Source organism: Arvicola amphibius, chromosome 10 (assembly GCF_903992535.2).
Source record: "Arvicola amphibius chromosome 10, mArvAmp1.2, whole genome shotgun sequence".
Lineage (NCBI taxonomy): Eukaryota > Metazoa > Chordata > Mammalia > Rodentia > Cricetidae > Arvicola > Arvicola amphibius.
In genome coordinates, this window is record NC_052056.1 from 107,597,632 (window position 1) to 107,618,032 (window position 20,401).

The window sequence follows — 20,401 nt, forward strand, 5'->3', positions numbered from 1 at the left end:
AGGAAGCTATGGACTTTCCTCAAACACACTGTGATGGAATTTTGTTCTGATGTCCAAGGGACCCACAGGCTTCTGAAACATACTTGACCTCCACAGCTTGAGGCCTGGCTTTTACTTATTGAATTTGTATTCGGAGTTCTAACAAAGGCCATGAGCATGTCAAGCCCCCACAGCCTCAGCTTCGCCCAAGAGGGGTCTCACACATGGGAAGCTGGATCCTTGACCACAGGGCGGAAAACGATGTCAGATGAGTCGGGGAAGGAGTCAGGGAAGTAGTCAGGGAAGTACGTTTACGACCGATTAAGACTTGGGCTGGGCTGTTACGTCACTCAGATGATGTATTTATATAAATGTCTCATGATTAAGATTAAAAAATTAAAAATATACATATGAGCCACTTTGTTGTTCTTCACGAATCACCTCTGTAAATGCGACTATGAAGTGGTTTTGTAGGGTGTATTAACTCAGGGCTGAGAGAGCAGACAGGAGAACGAACCCACGGCTGTAATCACTCCAGCCCCATGCAAGCCTGGGTCAGTGTGTGGTCCTTACCACTCCGAAATAGCTGGGAAAATAGCGTGGGTTTTATCAGTACCATGGCAGTTTCTGAACTCTCAGCAGGAAGGTAAGCTAGGTCGTGGGGAAGGGGCATCTCCCTCCCCAGGGGACCCAGTGTCCCTGTCTTTCACTTAGGTATGGAAAACAACTAATATGAAGGTTTTTATGGCAACACAAAAATCTGAATAAGCAGCCAGTTTGATCTATTTTTTTTAACTGTTCATAAAAGATTTGAGACAGAAACAGCTGACTTGAGGGTTTAACACAATGTGTCCTTGTTACACTATGGAGTGACTGGATCGGAAGGGCTTAACAGTGACCCTTTCAGAGTGACTTCCCTGGAGATTTACATCAGCCAGCACTGATTTGCATTCCTTGCTCTCTGGCTTCCCTCAATGACACTGGAATTGCGCCAATTTTCACTGTGTGGGGTGGGTGTTAGGAGGGGGTCTCTGCAAACACCACAGCAGGGAGAGGGCTGATCCAGGAGAGTCAAGAAGGAGATTGGGTCCAACATGACTCAGTAGCCAGTGTTGGTCTGACGCTGGGGAGTTTACTTTCTAAGGCTCATCTAAGCACACAGCACAATTTGGAAAAAATTTCCTAATGATAATGAACTCAATTCCATGTGCACAACAAAGCTGAAGACAGGACTGCAGGTACAAGTGACCGTCTTCCATAAAGACAGGTCTACCAATTAAGGAAGCAGGCTGAGGCAAACAATGCCGATGAGGGTCTGGGGGGCTGGTGTGGGCTGGCTATAGACAATGCTCCACCTCTACCCCAGCCTTCTGGTTGGAAAACAGGTCATACATATTTCCTTTTGAGGAGACGAGTTTAACGTTCCTGGTTTCCTAGTGCTTATCTGTGAGCACAAGGACCTCCAGACCTCCTAAAGGTGGAGAGATAGGTGTGTGTAAGTGAGCGTAGTACCCAGGGAGGCCCAAAGAGGATGCTGGGTCCCTCGAAGCTGGAGTTACAGGTAACTGTGTGCACATACCCACAAATAACTGATAAACAGCAACTTAAAGGCATATTGGTTTGGCTCCCTGTGGGAGGGTACACAGCCCAACATGACAGGCAAGCACAGACACAGAGGCATGAGGCAGTGGTCACTTTGCATCTGGTCAGGAAGAAGAGTGGGCCAGAAATGCTGCCAGGCCCTAAAAGTCCAAGGTGCAGCGCAGTGAGCCACTTCCTCCATCAAGGCTCTACCCTGAAGTCACACAACCTTCCCCGATGCTGCTATCAGCTAGGGACCAAGCACTGCAGAACATGAGCCTGAAGGGCAAGCCTAAGAATCAACACTTGCAAGGCTTTCCACGGTCACAGGCTACAGACACATCCCCTGCTGAGGTCAGAAATCAGCACCCTCTGTGCCCATTTCAGCTTCACACGGAAACCAAGTGTTTCGTGTGTTATCATAGCCTCATTAGTGCTCTGGCTCCAAACACAGTGCTAAATGCCATGTAGTGTTGCCAACACTGGCCAGTATGATGTGCCTTAGATAAAAATACTGCTGTCCCAGAAGTTTTGTTAAGGCCTGAGTTACAGTACCACTAGCCACTGAGTCCAATGTTAACACAGAATCAATATTAAGAATGAATAAGGCGCCAGGTGGTGGTGACAGGGTTTCTCTGTAGCTTTGCAGCCTGTCCTGGAACTAACGCTGTAGATCAGGCTCACCTCGAACTCACAGAGACCTGCCTGCCTCTGCCTCCCAAGTGCTGGGATTAAAGACGTGCGCCACCACCGCCCGACTACAGCTGCTTTTGAACAGCCGACTATCTGGAACCTGAGACCAACTAGTCCAATACTCTTAACTCATTCCATCTAACTTACCAGCCATGTTCTGCTTAAATGTAAACTGTTTCTCACTCACGGGTTTTAAATGAACCAGCACTTTACATACAACAGAACTGGCCTTGTAAGCACTTCTGCGCTCTGCAGAGCAGCAGGATTAGCAGGTGCCCAGGAGGCGCAGAAACTACTGGGACCACAGACAGCATTTATGACGACACAAACCTTAAGCACATCGTCACAGACTATTTCCCGGAACCTATCATACTGATCACCTAACATCGCCCGGAGTTCTAATGATGGGCCTTCCTGCCATCTTTTGTGAGAACAGAGAGGGGTGGCAATGAAGGGCTTGGGACCCACCGGAAGCAGAAGCAACTGTCAAGGCACTCACACGCTGCATTCAACAACTTCTGTTTGTGTAAACTAGGACTTTCCTGAACCAAACGTCCATGTTTTCAAAAGGTATTTTATTTCTGTGTGTGGATACATGTGCATGGTTTAGAGGTCAGAGGTCAATGTCAGGTGTCCTCCTCAGTCCACTCCACCGCATTCCTTGGGATGGGGCTTCCATTGCAACTGGAGCGCACCAATTTGGCTCAACTGGCTGCCCAGCAAGCTCCTGAGATCCTCAGACCTGCGACTCCAGGTGTGCACTGCCACATCTGGCCTTTTACAGTGGTTCTGGGAACTGACCCAAGGGTGTCATGTCTCCAGAGTGTCTCCCCAGACCCCAACATCAATCTTAAAATCTTGAAATTTAATGTAGTCACTCTATAATCATAAAACTGATATAAAAAAAAAGGCTGAGGACTTTAATTTGCAGTAGGTCCCATGCTTCACAAGCAGAACCAAAGGGAGACCCAGTAGCTTACAGCCTTCCCCGTGGCTAGAACACAAGGTCATGCATTTCAGCTAGCACTACCCACAAGTCACATCGTCTTGCAGCAGTGATCAGTGTTAAACTAAAACATTAACACTCAGCAATTCTCAAACAGATATTCATCAAAATGAGGTATATCTAATGTGTCATTTGTTAAAGAATTCAATGTTGAAGCAGGAAAAAATTCATCAAAAATATCAGTCTTCATGGGGCTTCCCAAGTTCAAGGTTCTTATAGAGGTACTGTCTGTGAGTGAACACTGCTCGACTTCAGACTGGTTTTTCTTGGGGCTGCAGTAGTTATGGTCCTGACTCAGAGACATGTTCTGGGGAACAACACTGAACTCACTAGGTGCTGGTGTGCTGTCCCCCATCTCCAAGTACCTCAACTCAGGCTCCACACTTGCTGAGGGCTCTGACAAGGCTGCAGGCGAAAGCAATTCTGCTAAAATCTCTTCATGACTCTGGCTGTTATAAGAGGTACCTTCAGGAGCAGGGGTGCACCCGGATTTGCTGTCTGCAAGGTCAATTTGATGCTGTAGCTCACTTAACAGATCTTCTATGGACTCACTGTCGTTTGGAGACCCACAATGGGACACAGAATCTGACTGGTCACTTACAGATGTCCCATGGTTCGGGGAAGACATGAGAGCAGCCAGTTTCTTCTTCTTTGCCTTTAACTTTTTAAGAAGTTTGAGCCGAAGCTTATGAACCCCATCTTCAGCAGCATCTCCAGGGACTGCTGGGGAGGCGGTACTTTTATTGTCATGTGAGCGTTCCTGCCCCGTCAACAGGGCGGCCGAGGCCTCCCCGCCAGCATGGGCATGGGGCAGAGCAGCGGTGCTGCCTGAAGGTGGCGAGCTGCGGCCCGGGGACAGCTCGTCCTCACGCTGAGAAGCCTTCCTGGACATCCTGTTAGCCTTCCGGTTTGTATTTTTTGTCTTAAAGCCATCAAAATGACTGGCTCCTTTAACAGAGGGCTGCAGGTCAGTTACCGCTCTGTTCTGAGCCAGCACACAGGGTGGCATAAATGCACCACCCCTGCTCAGCAGCCCTTTCACCCAGCTTCCCACAAAAGCTTTCTTCTGATCATCTTTCCGAGGCTGATTCTGTGGGGAACTGGCTGTTACCATTTTAGAAGACGCTGTGGTTTCTCTTTTTCTTAAATTTGTCTGAGATTTACCAGGTTGTGCAGGTTTTAGCTTCTCAGTTGTAAGTGGCAGCAACTGTATCTGAGTGTCCTCAGCTACCATGGACTTCACTTCCTGAACAGGAGGAACAGGAACAGGGGCGTCAGTCACAGGTTTAGGAACTACAGTGTCTCCTTCCTGTGACGGCACTGCCTGCGGGTCTGTGTTCACCCCTGGTGGGACAACTAGCTTTCCTTCCCATGGGTTAGACGATGAGGTCATCAGTGAGCCCTGGGCTTGCACAGCAGGTGCTCTGACAAGCACTGCACTTCCTGCCACAGGTTTGTCTGCCAACAGGCCATCTTTGGAGTCCATCTGAGAAACAGGGGCCGTTTCGACGAAGCCCTCTGTTCCTGAAAGTGCACTAACTCCGTGAGCTACGGCTTGTACTTCTGGCAGAGTCTGAGGAGTGACTGGCATATGTGCAGGGTGGGCGGCTGAGGGTTCTGAGGTGGCAGGCCCACCCACAGAATACAGTGCTGGCGAAGCTGGCTGCTCCTCACCTGACGCAGGCTGCGCACATGGCTTTGTACACGGAAAGCAGGTGGCTTCTTCAGTTGGTACCTGCAACTTTCTTTCCCAAACAACAATATGGATCTCTGATGCTGGCACTTCACATGTCACATGCCTTTTAGCCCATGGGCCCTTTAAGTCATCACACTCCAGCCAGCTCCCTGGGAAATAGGAAACAAAGTCACAGGTGAGACCTTCCCAACACCACTCTCCCTTCCCGCTGCTCTCTCTCTGCACCCACAGCAGGAGCACAGTGAAGCAGTCTTCTCCTCGGCTCCACCGACAGTACCAGTTTTCGCTGGATCACAGAAGATACAGGCTAGGAAAAGCAGAAATCTGGAAATTAAATACACACTAAATCGCAGTGGAATCACTTTAACTTCAGAACTGCCAAAAATACTCAACATCAGAAACGAGTAAGTTGTTTTATGTATATGGCAAGTGATTGAAAAGGCTACAGAGCAAACACGGCAGCACTACAGGGAATGGGCTCAGGGGCCATCCATGGCAGCCTGGTCACTGCAGTCACAATTTCAGGGCGTGGGAGGTGTGGTAAGGGAGAGAACATGTGAAGTAGACTAAGACACAACAGGAGTAATGAAATAACTAGTTTATTCCTTAAAGAAAAAAGAAACACCTTAGAAAGATAGCTATTTTAAAAAAAAAAAGGAAAGGAAATACTGAATGCTGGCCAAGGCTATGGAAAAACCAGGTTCCTGTGTGTTGCTGGGGGGCTGCTCTATCACCCTGCACCCCAGAAGGAGCACCGTGAGGCACAGGAAGAATCTAGTCATTAGGGAGCACACTGAGCACGCGCCCAGAGAAGCGACACCAGCGCTCCCCAGCAGATGAATGGGGTCATCACTCAGCTTTGGGAAAGGAAGGGAACTTGGCACACTGTGACACTGATAAACCCAGAAAATGTGCTAAATGAAGTAAGCCAGACACGAAAGGGCAAAGCTTCTGGTTCTACCCGCATGAGGTGCCCACAGTTGTCACATTCAGAGACATAAGGGAGAACAGTGGCTACAACAGCCAGGGAAGATGGGATCGGGAGCTGGTGTCTGGTGAACACAGATTGTTTAGTGAGGAAAGAGCCGCAGACCTGGATGCTGGTGATGGATTTACAGGACTGTAAATGAAGCCAACGCCAGTGAACTTTATAAGCTTAAAATATTGAAGTGGAGAACTTTAGATTATGTCCGTTTTGATACAATAAAAAAATTAAGCAAACAGAACCCATGGTTGAAATGGAAAGAAAAGGGATGAAAGACAGTGGGGGTAGGAGGTGTTAAAGGAGATGGACCCATTCATGTCTGTTTGCATTTTAGTTTTGCCACATGATAATTTGAGAAAAGCTAACAACTCTAAGTCCGGATGGATAATAGCTTTTCAATAATTAACATGGGTTTTGACAAAGCAAACACACAGAGATGGTGAATTAAGAAAGCACTGAGCCAAATATCATGTGCACTCCGACACACTTTATGTCCCTTGGATTAGATTACAGTGGTGGTGGTGACGTCATTTTAGACATTATGGTTGAGGCAGTGGAGATGTCACTACCCACAGCACTCTCTTACAGTAGGACAGTATGCTCAGAGACATTTTCAAAACAGCACACACAGAAAACACACGGCCCCTAAAGCTGAAAGGTCCTGTTAAGAACTGATTTAATCCCAACACTTGAGGGGCAGAGGCAGTTGGATCCCTGTGAGTTTAAGGCCAACCTGGTCTACATACTGAGCTCTGGGGACAGCTAGGGCTGTTACACAGAAAAACCCTGTCTCGAAAAACCAAAAAACCAAAAAAAAAAACAAAAAAAAACAAAAAAGAAGAAAGTCCTTTCTGCCGCTGAGCTTCAGACTAATTTAGATGCTTATGTACTGGCTAATTTCTAAGGTGTCTCATTAGTGACTAACAACAAATAGAAGTCTAAAGCCCAATAGATTTTTCCCCCTTTAAATCCCTTAAAGAGAAAAATTAAAACGAGTTTTAAACACTACCAGCGAAGTGGACCATGACCAGCAGAGCTGAAAAGAGAGGTGAGTGTGAGGTTATGGGTAGGGAGAAACACAGTTAAAGCAAACTGTCACAAAGAAACTCGCTGTTCTGCAGAATTAGTATAGTGTGGGCACACATGGACGCATGTCTAAGGTGACACCACCACCAAATGCCAACAATGCTGGGGACAACAGCAACTTTTCTTCACTGGTTGTATAAAATATGACTGCAAATCTGGTCTCTTTAGAGGATAGCATGATAATTTCTCACAAAACAAAACTGCCATTTTTTGCTGGCAACCAAACTCCTTAGTTTTTATACAAATGGACTGCAAAATTACATCTGCCTAAACATGGAAACCATCAAGAAGGTTCTTTGTTTTGTATGTGTGTTTAGGAGGGTTCAGAGCAGAGAGCAGAAGAGACATCCTCGGTGGCATTCCTTAAGCGCTGTCCACCTTTATTGTGAAGAAGGGTCTCTCATTTGCTAAGCTGCTAGGCTGGCTGCCAGCAAGCTGCAGGGGTCTGCCTCTCCAGCTGAGGGACTGCAAGTGTGCACCCCACACCCAGCATTTTGTATGCGGGTTTGGGGCTAAAACTTGGGCACTCCCATGGCATTTGCAAACTGAGCCATATTCCTAGCCCCCAAGACATCTTCTTAGGTGGTGAACGTACCTAAGCTTTATCATTTAGATACAATGGGATCTCACTTGAGAAACGCAGTGTTAAGCACTGAAAAACCTTGGAAGAACACTACTTTCACATTACTAAGCGAAAGCAGTGCGCCCGCAAAGGCCGCCATGTGTCTAACTGAACGTTTACTACCCGAGAGAGCTCGACGACTGCAGTGCCTGAGATGAAGGCGATGGCCCCGAGGGAAGGCGGAGGTGGACACAGTGTATGGTGCTACACGGTGGATACATGTTGGCATAGCCACACACTTCCCAATGCACCAAGTGTGGACCACGAGCCTTTGGGTAACAGTGTACTATTACAGGTTTGCTGAATTAACAAATGTTCCATTTATCTGGCACGGAAGGGCACAGAGTTACAAAGGATACTCTAAAACACATTTTTAATAGGAAGGGCAGAGAACTTTTAATAAAGAACACAGAAAAAAAAAGAAATTCAGGTGAAGTCTGTCTTTATAACAAAACAAAACCCACAAGGCTCTATTTCCCACGCTCAGTAACATAAAACCTTTCAACACTTACCATCAGCATCTAAAATCCATGTTATAAAATGGTTATTTGCTTGGTACTGTATTATAGAGGTGACTTGGTAAAGACTGCCTTCAAAATGAAATGCATAGTGCTGCAAATCCTTCCGAGGTAAGCCTTCCACAAAGTGCAGCATGATTATGGGCGATGCTCTGTGGAAAAAAGGCACAAGTCAAACCAATTTCATGGCACGTGTCTGCCATTCATAAGACCATCCAGTCACAGACAAGGCTAGCTGCGCTACCTTTGCTCCAGCACTTACAGATGTGTGCCTTAACTAGAAAGGGAGAAGAGGCTCTAAGAAGCATGTGACACTAAGCCCTTTGGAATGGCATGAGCAGCAGCTGGGAGTCACCATAAAGCAAGACTGACAAAGACCTGAAACAACACTTGCTCTACCCACAGCTCAAAGCTCAGAGCACTAACCCGCGGAGCTCTGGAAGCAGAAGCCAAGCTCCTTCAGGGTTTTCTCTGGTATCAGGTGCCCAAATCAATCACTTCTGTCAAGTAGAAAAAGTAGTAAGTGAAAATCTTATGCCTAAGATACTCAGACACTGAGTTGGCCAATTTCTCCCTCATCTAAGGAAGAAGAGTCATTAAATTCAAATTTGCACCTAAGAAAAACTTAATTTGTACTTAAGTAGAAGAAAATGAAATTCACTAGATTTATTATAAATTACAGGATGCTCATAATTTCAAAAATACATTTGACTATTACAGTAACATGTCAAACTAGAAACGAGCCTACAGGTGGGCCTCAAATAACTAAATGTAATAGAACTCTTGGGGTTTAAGAAATGGTGAATACCCCTAAGAGTTAATCCTAATATTTAAACAGATGTCAAATTTACTTAGCTTATCAAATTTTATTCAGCTGGAAATGAACTTGAATCAGTGTCCAAACTGTAAGATCATCCAGACTGACAAGGAAAGATATGTAAATTACTCCACCAATTATCTTGCTGGACAGCAGGTCCTCAGAACTGAAAAGCCTGGAAGTTCTGTAAACCGTCTATCACCACATTCTTTGTCCTGTTTTTTTTTTTTTTTTTTTTTTTTTTCTCTTTCTTCTTGGTTTGGTTTTCGAGACAAGGTTTCTTTGCATAGCCCTGGCTTTGCTGAAACTCTGTGGACCAGGCTGGCCTCAAATGCACAGATCCACCTGGCTCTGCTTACTGAGTGCTGGGATTAAAGGGGTGTGCCACCACTGCCCAGCTAGTCCTGGTTTTAAAAATTAGACTTAATTTACCAATTCCAAGGCGTCACTGAGCACAGAGTGTGCCCACAGACACACACACACTGCCAGCTGGATATCAAGTGTGTCTTCCAGTGACGCAGCAGTGAGGCGGAGGCTCTCACAGTGGGACAGGCAGGCCGTGGACTTGGACTCTCTGCTATTAATAAAATCTTTGAATAGTAAATGCTTGTATTTAGTTCCTTGGGTCTCATACATGTGACACCTACCACTACAAGTACCTTCTGAGGTTACCTAAAACCTCATGAGTCTATACTAAAAAAAAAAATCTGTGAGTCTGCATATGAACATTTTAGAACATGCGCGCGCACACACACAAACACACACACACATACACATATGAAGGAGAGTAAATAACACAATACATGTAAGAGCACCTGCCAGACTGCATGCTTTTTACAGTCTAAGGCTTCTAAAGCAGTAGCTGGTAATGAGTCAAAGTGGAAGAACCAAGAAGAGCTTCAGCTGCAGGGACACTGACTGCTGAATGCAAGCACATGTCCCAGGAGCTGCAGGGACACTGACTGCTAGCTGAATGCAAGCACATGTCCCAGGAGCTGCAGGGACACTGACTGCTGAACGCAAGCACATGTCCCAGGAGCTGCAGGGACACTGACTGCTGAACGCAAGCACATGTCCCAGGAGCTGCAGGGACACTGACTGCTGAACGCAAGCACATGTCCCAGGAGCTGCTCTGAAACCACGGCAGGACAGACATGTCATTACCCAGCAAGGGGGAGAAGAGAATGAGCAGACTATACAAAGTGCCAAGAGGCTGACCATACAGCTCAGTTCTCTTGGGATTAATGGAGAGGGCATGCTGAACAACCTCACAGTTCTTTATAGGGCTCCTTCCTTTCAGCCTCACAGGCAAGCAAACCCTCAGAATGTCCTCCTCACTACCGGGCCTCCCAGGGGTGGAACGGGCTGCAGCTCTGGTTCTTCTCATTCTGTCTGGGGAGTTCTCAGAGACAAGTCATAACTCCCGTGCTTTACCACATTCAAGGTCACAATGGCCTCCGCTGCCGGGGCAGTTCACCATTAAAGACGGCACAAGTTTCAAACGGTGGCATAATGAGCGTCCTCCACTCTTTGCTGTTTCTGGGTCTCTAGACTCTAGCATCTTCTACAACTCCAAACCTCAGCTTGTCCAACCCATCGTCTCAGGAACTAAGCCCTGTTTTGTTTCCAGGCTTGTTCCTACCCATGACCCTATGCAGGAGTGTCAGCCATGGAGGATGCTCAGATCTGAGGAGAGCCAGTTTAGGCTTTACCACAACCATGGGAAACAGACCTAGAACTAGAGTCAACAAAGACTCAGAGCTAAGAGTCCTTGGCACCTGGGTGTACCTCTCTTAAAAGGATGAACCTAAGGAAAAGCAAAGAATATGACTCCCCTGGCCACCTCAAGACAGCAGGACTACCAATCTTTACCCACCAGGAACAGCCACATCTTATACTAAGAGTAAGATCACAAAGTCAATTTCTATCGAAACTTCTCTAATAACTCAAAGCTTAGACAAGGCAAATTTAATAATTCCTTATCAGTACTGCAGTAACATCAGTTTCAGGCAAAAAGAACGGTATATAAAGCCTATTTTTAAGCCATTGTCCACTTTGTATCATTTCCAATCTTACAGACAATAAGAAAAGCCTGAGTCAAATCAGATTTAGTTCAAAGAACACAATCATGAGGGGGCTGGAGAGATGGCTCAGAGGTTAAGAGCACTGATTGCTCTTCCAGAGGTCCTGAGTTCAATTCCCAGCAACCACATGGTGGCTCACAACCATCTGTAATGGGGTCTGGTGCCCTCTTCTGGCATATGGGCATACATGGAGGCAGAATGTTGTATACATAATAAATAAATAAATCTTTAAAAACAAAAAAAGAACACAATCATGAGCTACAATAAAGAAAAGCATCTTCAGAAAGTGCAACTGCCCCACAAAGGGGTACAGCTGTCCTCTGGAGATAGTTCAGGAGCTGTAAAGCATTTCAATTAAGAAACAGACTCTTAGGCCATGGATGGTTGTGTTAGCAGTCCCAGAATTCTGGAGGCAGGGTGAGTGGATCTTGAGTCTGAAGCCAGCCTGAGTTACACACACAATTCCAGGTCAGTCGAAGCTACAAAGCAAGACCCTGTCTCGTCAGCTAAGATGACATAAAGACCCTATACCCTGTCTCCAAAACAAAAACAAAAACAGAAACCAAAACAAAAAGCAACTACCAGCAAGCCTGATAAGATGGTACTCACCTATTATCTCACCTATTATCTCAGCACTCAAGAGTTTGGGGCCAAGAGGATTCTAAGTTCCAAGATTAGCATAGACTACACAATGAAACTATGTTGAAACACAACAAAAAACAGACAACAGGAAAGCAAAACAAACAAATAAGAATAATAAAAGCTGGTTAAACAGCAGGCTGGCTGGACCATGTATGTCCAAGAGTGGACGATCTCCTGAGATTGTGGCAAGAGCTACAGGCTCATTTCAGTAATTTAGGAAGTCAAGTCTGAGCCCAGGCAACCAGTGCCCACACCATCATACTCAGAGAAGAATTCCTCAACAACTCACTTATAGAGATACTGGAGTTGGATCCAGGAGTCATGATTTACGACTGGATTTTCCTCAAAGGGTATGTATTAAACATGTGGGTGATCTATGATCAGGTGCTGGGGTGTGTGTGTGGTGGAAAGGGCTTACACTGTGGATCTTAGAATGATATATGGCCAAATTATGGTCTCATGATGAATTTACTGTTTAGGGTCTCATGACAGATGGATCTATCTGCCTGCCCACCCACCTATCTACCTCTCTATTGCTGGCTGGTCTGGAACTCACTCTGTAGACCAAACTAGTCTTGAACTCATGAGCTCCACCTGCCTCTACCTCCCAGGTGCTGGGGTAGAAGATGTGAGCCACCACATCTAGCTGATAAATTTTCTCTTATATTATATTATATTATTCGTAAAATCCGTGTTAAATTTGCTTCTAAGTCTACTAAATACCAGCAAGTCAAGTTGTACTAATTTCAAAGCAAAACAGCCTTATACAAATATCTTGTCATTTAAAATTTAAGTATAATTTTACATAAATTTAATTTACCTTTGAAAAAAATAGGAAATGTCCAAATTATAAATTTGGCTTACTAACTGGTCCACTGGAATTTAAAATAATTTTAAATTCAAACATGACTGTATCTAATGGAAATGGATACATTTGCTGATCAGAGAATGAATCTTTTATGTAAGTAAAAGCAACATATTTATATAATTAAAAAATATATGTCACAAGGCAATCAATTAGCGGATCAAACAACATAATACAAAGTAAATCCTCAAGCCCCAAGCCAGAGAGAAAGCAGATACGATCGTCAGCTGCGTTTATGAACACCAAGATGCTCAGGCAATCCCGCGGCTATGTAGGAAAACACCAGTCATGCACTGCTGCCTTTTACTGCTTGGTCCCCAGGCGGTCAGGCCAGACTACTGACTTCAGGGTAAGGCAGCTGCTCCTTCCCACTCTGCCTTACTCAGACACTACTGAGTGTCAGGAAGCAAAGGACAAAAAAAGCTAAGAGTCAACAAGGACAAAGATAGGAACAAGCCTGAAGCCACTAATAAGCATTTAAAAGGCGGAGAGGGAGCCAGGTGGTGGGAGACTGTAGCAGGTGGGTCTCTGAATTTAAGGCCCCTTGTCTACAAAGCATGTTCCAGAACAGAGGACATGGATGGGGGAGGGGATGGCCCTGGACAGGGGAAGGAACATTAATTATCTAGCAGAATGGAGGAAACGATGGCATGAGTGCCACACAGCAGGTACGGTGATGAAGAGAGCTCATTGTCAACAGACTCACTTCTGTGCACACTAACCAGAGGGAATGACATGGGCACATCAGTGCAGTTCTACTCACAGAGGAAGGACATGAACACCTGAGCAAAGGTCGGGTCATAGCAGACGCAGGAGCCACTTGCCAAGGGAGGCATAGGGATGGCAATTCTGAGCCTACCCTAGGCCAATAGCAAGGACTAAAAAACGAAGCAAAGCAAAACAAAAAGAGCACAATTAAACAAAACTGACTGCGGGGGAGGGGGAGTGCAGACTGGAATGTCTGAAGGGGAAGCCTAGAAAGGGGAGGGAAACAGGCAGGTGCCTGATTTCAATTTAAGGCTACAGTACTATTAAATTAAAGGAGAATCCAATAATTTAATGAGAATAACTCTTTAGAAATATTCTGAGGAACTTCTGCAGATTTGAAGAATTTGGCATTGCAGATTGGACATTGACAGAGGTTAGTTAATGTCACTGGGTTGCTTCCTCCATCAGATTATAGCTCATCCCATTAGTGCAGTCAGCCTGAGCTGGAAGGCTCCAGAACGCACACAACTGAATGGACAGGGTTGTTCACTGTGAAGAGCTGATGCCTCACACTTCCCTAGCCTCCACCCACCAGAAGCAGCAACCACACAGATCAAAGCCAATAGCTGGCAAATACAACAAAAACACTTGCTCAACAGCAGCAAAAAGCCTATAAGATGATAAAGAATCAGCAGGATGATACCTAGGAGATGGGGCTGGAGAGACAGCTCAGCAGTTAAGAGCACTGGCTGCTCTTGCAGAGGAACCGGACTTAATTCTTAACACAGGAATACAGGGCAGCTCACACCTGTCTGTAACTCCAATCCCAGGGTTTCTCACACCCTCACACATACATATAGGCAAAACACCAATGCACATAAAACACACACACACACACACACACACACACACACACGAGAGAGGGGCCAACCCCACAGCAACCCTACTGCAGTGTTTCATCTGGTACAGCTTGCCTACCAGTCAGTTCTTTAAATGATAAGCATTTGGCAGTTCGTATGTATGTGTTCACTCAAACTTCTAAAATGTAGGTTGTAGACACTATTTTCTTTCTCAACACATGAAAAAAATGTAAACCCATCTTCATTGTATCCTAAAAATATAAATTAAGTAAATTTAAACTCACCTTTCCAACACCATTTTTCTTATCTGTGATTTACTGTTGCAACTGTTACATGGACCAAAATGGGCGGCATTGAGTGGATGCCACTCAGGAACAACATTTGTAAAGGTGACCAGATTCTTCAAACACCTACAAAAACAGGCAAAACTTGAACCCATTTGCTAAAATCATTTGTATTCCTTTAACAAATTCAACTACTTACTCGAGCTTTGATCCCAATCATGTATTAGTACCGTGGTACCCTCTCCCGTCAAGCTGGACTGTGGAGACTGCACACGGACTGGCTTTTCAGCTAGAAGCACAAACAGCAGCCTTCCAGCATGAATGCCAGTGACACTTCACTCCAGAGATTATCTGTGAGGTCCCCACTGGGCACACCGGAGGTTTAGGGTCACTCCTGGTCTCTACTTATCACATTCCGGGACCAGTTTCCAGCTTCAGCAGCAGTGTCTCTAGACACCGCCGGCTACCCAAAGCAGCAGCAAGGCTCTTGGTGAGCATCACTTCTAGAAGGTTGTTGAATTTACAGCTCAGTGCATGTAGTGCAAATTGGCTAACCATCACTGACAACAAAGAGGGTGGTATTTTCAAGTTACGTACAACTTAACTTTCTTATCTGTTAGACAAAAAGAATTCCTTTGTAGAACACTTCTGCCTTTACACATGCTGTTCAAGTACTGGATTCACTTTAGCTTGAATACCCAAAAGCAAGAGTCAAGATGATCTTCAATGGTGTACACTGAATCTTAGTTGCATCAACTCTAACAAAAATGTTTTAATTAAAACAAGTACACTGCCAAAGAAACACACAAGTTTTTCCCTTCTAAATAACAAATAATATTGGCATATGGTACCTGAGCAAAGAAAGCATTGGCAGTTAACAACTGATCAGTTTGCAGAAAAGCTAACCTTTTAAATGCAAAGCAACAGACAGGTTGCTCTGTGTGCCCAGATTGTATTCCACATGCCTCATTCTTTAAGATACTATTAAGTAAAGATTCCTAGCTTTTAGACAATAACAAGGATTTTGTCTCAATTAGTGCTCATGTTCCATGTGAAGAGTGACACTTCTGAGCACCCAATGCATGTACCATTAGGCACAGAACTTGGCACTCTCCTAGTGCTCCCGCCTTTGTAAGACAACGAGTGGCAGACAAAATGGGGTCTGACTCAAGACCACCAGGCGCTACAGACCAGGTTTTTATCCTCTCCAGAAAATAACTACGCAATCAAATAAAAGCCTTTACAATAGCACACAAATCAGAGGCACTAAAATGAAAGGATTAGCTGGGCAGTTTCTGTAGCAAGTAGAAGTATTTGTGACCTCGATGTACACTGATTAAATGCCACTGCATCTTGGCTTTGACTCCGTAATTGGTTTTACTTTTCAAATTAAAGATTACTCTAAAGAAACTTTAACAATTACTTTTTTGTGCATGTGGTTTTTTGAGACAGGGTTTCTCTGTGAAACAGTCCTGGATGTAGATCAGGATGTCCTGGAACTCACAGATATCTGCCTGCCTCTGCCTTCTGAGTGCTGGGATTAAAGAGGTTGGCCACCACTCCCGGCTAACAACTCTTTTAAAGAAATAAAAACAAGGGACTGGAGAGATGGCTCAGTGGTTAAGAGCACTGCTGCTCTTCCAGAGGACCTCGGTTCAATTCCCACATGGGCAGCTCACAACTGTCTCTAACTTCTGTTCCAGGGTATCTGATGCCCTCATACAGACATGCATGCAGGCAAAACACCAATATACATAAAATAAAAATAAACAGTTAATTTAAGGGAAAAAAAAAACAAAACAAGAAAAGACATAAAAACAAGATACCAAAGTGGCTGGTGGCTTCCCTTGGAGCTCTCTGAGCTCCGTGCAAGTGCTGCTCAAGCCACTTCACCTTATGGATAAAGATGCAGAGCCGACAAAGACTGCACTAACTGCTGAGCCACTAACCCTCTCTCATGAGCTCATAACTACTTTTCTAAGCATCTAGTCAGCTGAACTGGCCACAACAGGAATCACTCCCAGTGCCTAGGTGAGCTCCTGGCACACAGAACACACTCAATGAGAATCTGTCGAAGCGCTAGCCTGTGAATTCTAGAAAAGCTGTAATTAAGCTGATTTTAATCATCAGCTCTGTTTATATTATTAAAAACAGGTAGTGATTACAGAGTTTAGCACAGTGAGCACAGGAGCCACGGAGGCAAGAAACAACGCTAGAGGTCACCTGATTCTGCTACTGACTAGTGAGTTTCTCACTCAGTTACTATGGAGAGAAAACCAGAGCATTTGTACAAATCAATGGAGACCTAGGAATGAAATATTCACTTGCTTCCACAAATATTTCAAGTCCTAGTGTGAATTCTTACCCCTTCCTAGCAGTTTTAAAACACCTGACTAAAAAGCAAACTTTGTCGCCGTCATTCCCTACAGCATTTCCTACTGTCCAGAACAGCCCTGTGAGACACGGCTATCCATACAACAATTTCCTCATGTCGTTTTACCTTCTAACTTTTGAAGCTTGCTTGTAGGTGAGCTGTGGCAGGAAGGACTGACTGACTGACTTCTACTACAATATTCTGAATGACCTGCAAGGCAGGTTGTCTTTTTACAACCCTGGCTGTCCTGGAATTTGCTCTGTAGACCAGGCTGGCCTTGAACTCACAGAGATCCTCCTGCTTCTGCCTCCTGAGTGCTGGGTTTAAAGGCAGGCACCACCGCCACCCAGCTGGCAAGTCATCTATTAATAGCCAGCTAGCAGCTTCCCTGGTCTGCTCAAGCGGGGGCCTGTCAGACAAGTACCTACCCTCTCTGCTCTCTTGAACTGGAAAACAGAGGCAACCTATGCTGGATGCTACCGTACACTGGGAGCAGCTCCACAATAGAGGCTTAAAGCAAACAAAAGCCTTGTCTCTAACAGAAGAATAAACAAAACACAGCTCCAAGGACTTCTAAGCAGAAGCGCAGCTAAGAACATTCTAGATATGAAGGGTGCAATTCTTATTTGTTTCTAAGTTCCCAATAAGGAAATAAGAAAATGCATTTTAGCTATCCTTCAAGCTGTGAATTTTTTTGAGCTAATTACAGTAGCACGCCACCTATAGTCTCTTGTGTTGCAAACTGTTCCTTTAGCTTTAGTGGAGAGAGTTTAAGATGTGAAAGCCAGCTGTGATCCATGCCTCCATTTTCAGAACTCAGAAGGCTCAAGCAAGAAAGTGGCAAATGTGGGCTGGAGAAATGGCTCAGAGGTTAAGGTTCAATTCCCAGCAACTATGTAGTGGCTCATAACTATCTACAATGAGATCTAGTTCCCTCTTCTGGCATGTAGGCAAATATGCTGGTAGAATATTGTAACATAAAAAATAAATCTTTTAAAAAAAAAAAGAGGAAGAAAGTGGCAAGTCTGAGGTCAGCCTGAGCTACTTAGCAAGATCCTATCTTAGAAAAACAAACAAAAAGAAAATGTGTTGGGGTCTAAGACATGGTGACACAGGCTTCTGCCTCTACCATTCTGGACTCCAAGGCAGAAAACCTCGGGTCTGTCACCTTGTCTTGGGGTGGGGGTGGGGGGTGAAGGGTGTATCGAGGATGGAAGTGCCAAGACAGAGCATACTATAGGTACAAAATTTGTTGTTTAAATTATGCTGTTACAAACCATTTCAGCAGAAAGGATCCATTAAAAAACCCAAAACTGACCTGTTTTGATACTGGTGCCCACAACGGGAACATTCAAAATTCCAAGAAAAGGAGTATGTAAAGAGCTTTTCAGCATGGGGTTCTAGTTTCAACAGTGCGGGAAATGCAAACACAGGACTTTCCATCTCACCTGCAAAAGAGACAAGATAGAAGGAGAGATTAGAAGCCAGAACTGGAACTGGAAAAGAAAACCCAATCACCAGTCAACTCCCGAAAGTATACAGCGCCTATGTGAGAACACAGCTGGGCAGAGTCAGTCGGTCAAGATGGAACTGGAGGAAGGTTGAGCACCTCGCCAAACACAACCAGCATGAACTCAGCTCCCATGCTAGTCTCTTCATTTTTAAATGTCATGAACATAGGACAAGAACATTCGGGACCCATTCTGCCTTCCTTCTTAAAGGGGAAAGCCCGCAGAACTATAACCCTGTCCATTAAAATAAAAACTATGGAAATGGTTTGCTACAAATAGTGAAAGTTAGTGAAAACATTAGAGAATCGCATCAGAATTAGTCAAAACCATTAAATTACCACTTCACTTCTATTCGGATCCACTATCTCTACAGTGGAAGAGGTTTAATATACAAGGATCAAGGATCAATTCTGAATCTCCCCACTTATCTTAACCTTTAATCCAATTCTTGAATAATTAAATTCCTGCCACTTTAAGACTAGAGGTGGTGGGGATTCTGCTGCCCTTAAACAAAAATAAAACCATGCGTGCCAGCTTTGAGATCAAGAAGGCCGTTTAACAACTGATCCCATTCTTACAGCCCCACTCCAGCTGGTTTCTTGCCTTCTCATCCTCAGGGCTTGCAAGGCCCAGGAGACGGACTGCAGATGCTTCCTGCCTCCTCCCTAGACCAAGCCTGTTCTCAGGGTCCTGGTCTTCCCTAATCTGGAACTACAGGTGCCCAAAACATAGGCAGCAACTGTTGTGATGGAAGGACCAGAAGCATTACCAGGAACAGGCTGCATTATCCAAGCATGTGCTGCAAACACCTGCAATTACAAATGCTATTTTGCTATTTTAATAGTTGATTTTGTGATACAATCCCATTTTTTTTTTTTTGAGACAGGGTCTCAGTAGATAGTAGTGGATATCCTGAAACTATGTAAATGAGGATGGCCTTGAAGTCACAGAGATCTGCCTGCCTCTGCTTCCCAAATGCTGGGATTAAAAGCATGTGCCATAGTTATTTTTATATAAAAATACAAATCAAAATAATGTATTTCTTATAAAGAAAAATATAAATCAGCCTCCTAGAAAGGACAACTGTATGAATTGTGGATATTTAGTACACATTTGTGATTAAGTCACAGGTTTTAAATTTCAACTCTGCTGTAACTAAACATTAAGAAACAATTTACAATTCACAACAGCATTGAATCTTCACATCTAGCCGGGCAGTGGTGGCGCATGACTTTAATCTCAGCACACAGGGAGGCAGAGGCAGGCGGATCTCTGTGAGTTCCAGGATAGCCAAAGATATAGAGAAACCCTGTCTCTAAAAACAAACAAACAAACAAACAAACAACAAAAACCTTCACATTTAACATATGTTCTGACATATATATTAGATATTTGTTTTATTTTAATTTTGAGGCAGGGTCTCACTGTGTCGTTCTGGCTGTCCTGAACTCATTATGTAGACCAGGCTGGCCTTGAACTCACAGAGATGCACTTGCCTCTGCCTCCCACGTGACATTACACCTGGCTTCTGATACATATTTAAAAAGTGGAGAAATATTTGAGGTCAATCTCTGTCATCTAGTGTGTGGTAGTGCACACTTTCAGGTCCAGCTACTTCAGAGGCCTAGGCGAAAAGACTCAGGAGTTCAAGTGAGAGCCTGGGCAATTTAATTAGTAAGACAATAAAAATAAAACTGAGACTAAAAACACTAGCTTTCCTTTTCAGAACATTACAAAGCCTGGAAAGACCTGGACAGAGACTTTAGCTCTGGCCTCACTCTGCTCCCAGAGTCACAAAGGACAGAGCAAGTCCACCCTGTGCTCCTCTAGTAGTGAGAAAGAGATCCGAGACAGCAGAATGGAGACATCCTAGGAGGCACTTGCGCTCTCCCTTTCTGCAGTCGGAACACTTGAAACCATGGTCAGGAATCTTGTGCTGGGGGGAGGGAAAGGCTGAGGCTCTGGTGCCTGACAGGTAGAAGCCTGTCTCCCCTGAAGAGATTCATACCCCCTGACAACTTGCTAGCCCACCCTGCAGGAGAAACTCAAGCCCACACAAAGATGGACCAGTGATGGGCAGGATCACACCC

The 20,401-nt window shown here is 44.8% G+C and overlaps 1 protein-coding gene across 2 annotated transcripts in view; it reads right to left on the reverse strand.

Moving 5' to 3' along the window:
- Window positions 1–2,809: 2,809 nt before the first annotated feature.
- Uspl1 (ubiquitin specific peptidase like 1) overlaps window positions 2,810–20,401 on the reverse strand; it is a 34,873-nt gene continuing 17,281 nt past the window's right edge. For both annotated transcript variants that reach the window (XM_038346182.2, XM_038346183.2), the window contains exons 6-9: window positions 18,119–18,248; window positions 14,427–14,552; window positions 8,161–8,318; window positions 2,810–5,104 (exon numbers count right to left, since the gene is read on the reverse strand). In XM_038346182.2, the coding sequence (XP_038202110.1) occupies window positions 3,339–5,104; window positions 8,161–8,318; window positions 14,427–14,552; window positions 18,119–18,248 (2,180 nt within the window). In that variant the 3' untranslated portion in view covers window positions 2,810–3,338. The remainder of the gene's footprint in view (window positions 5,105–8,160; window positions 8,319–14,426; window positions 14,553–18,118; window positions 18,249–20,401) is intronic.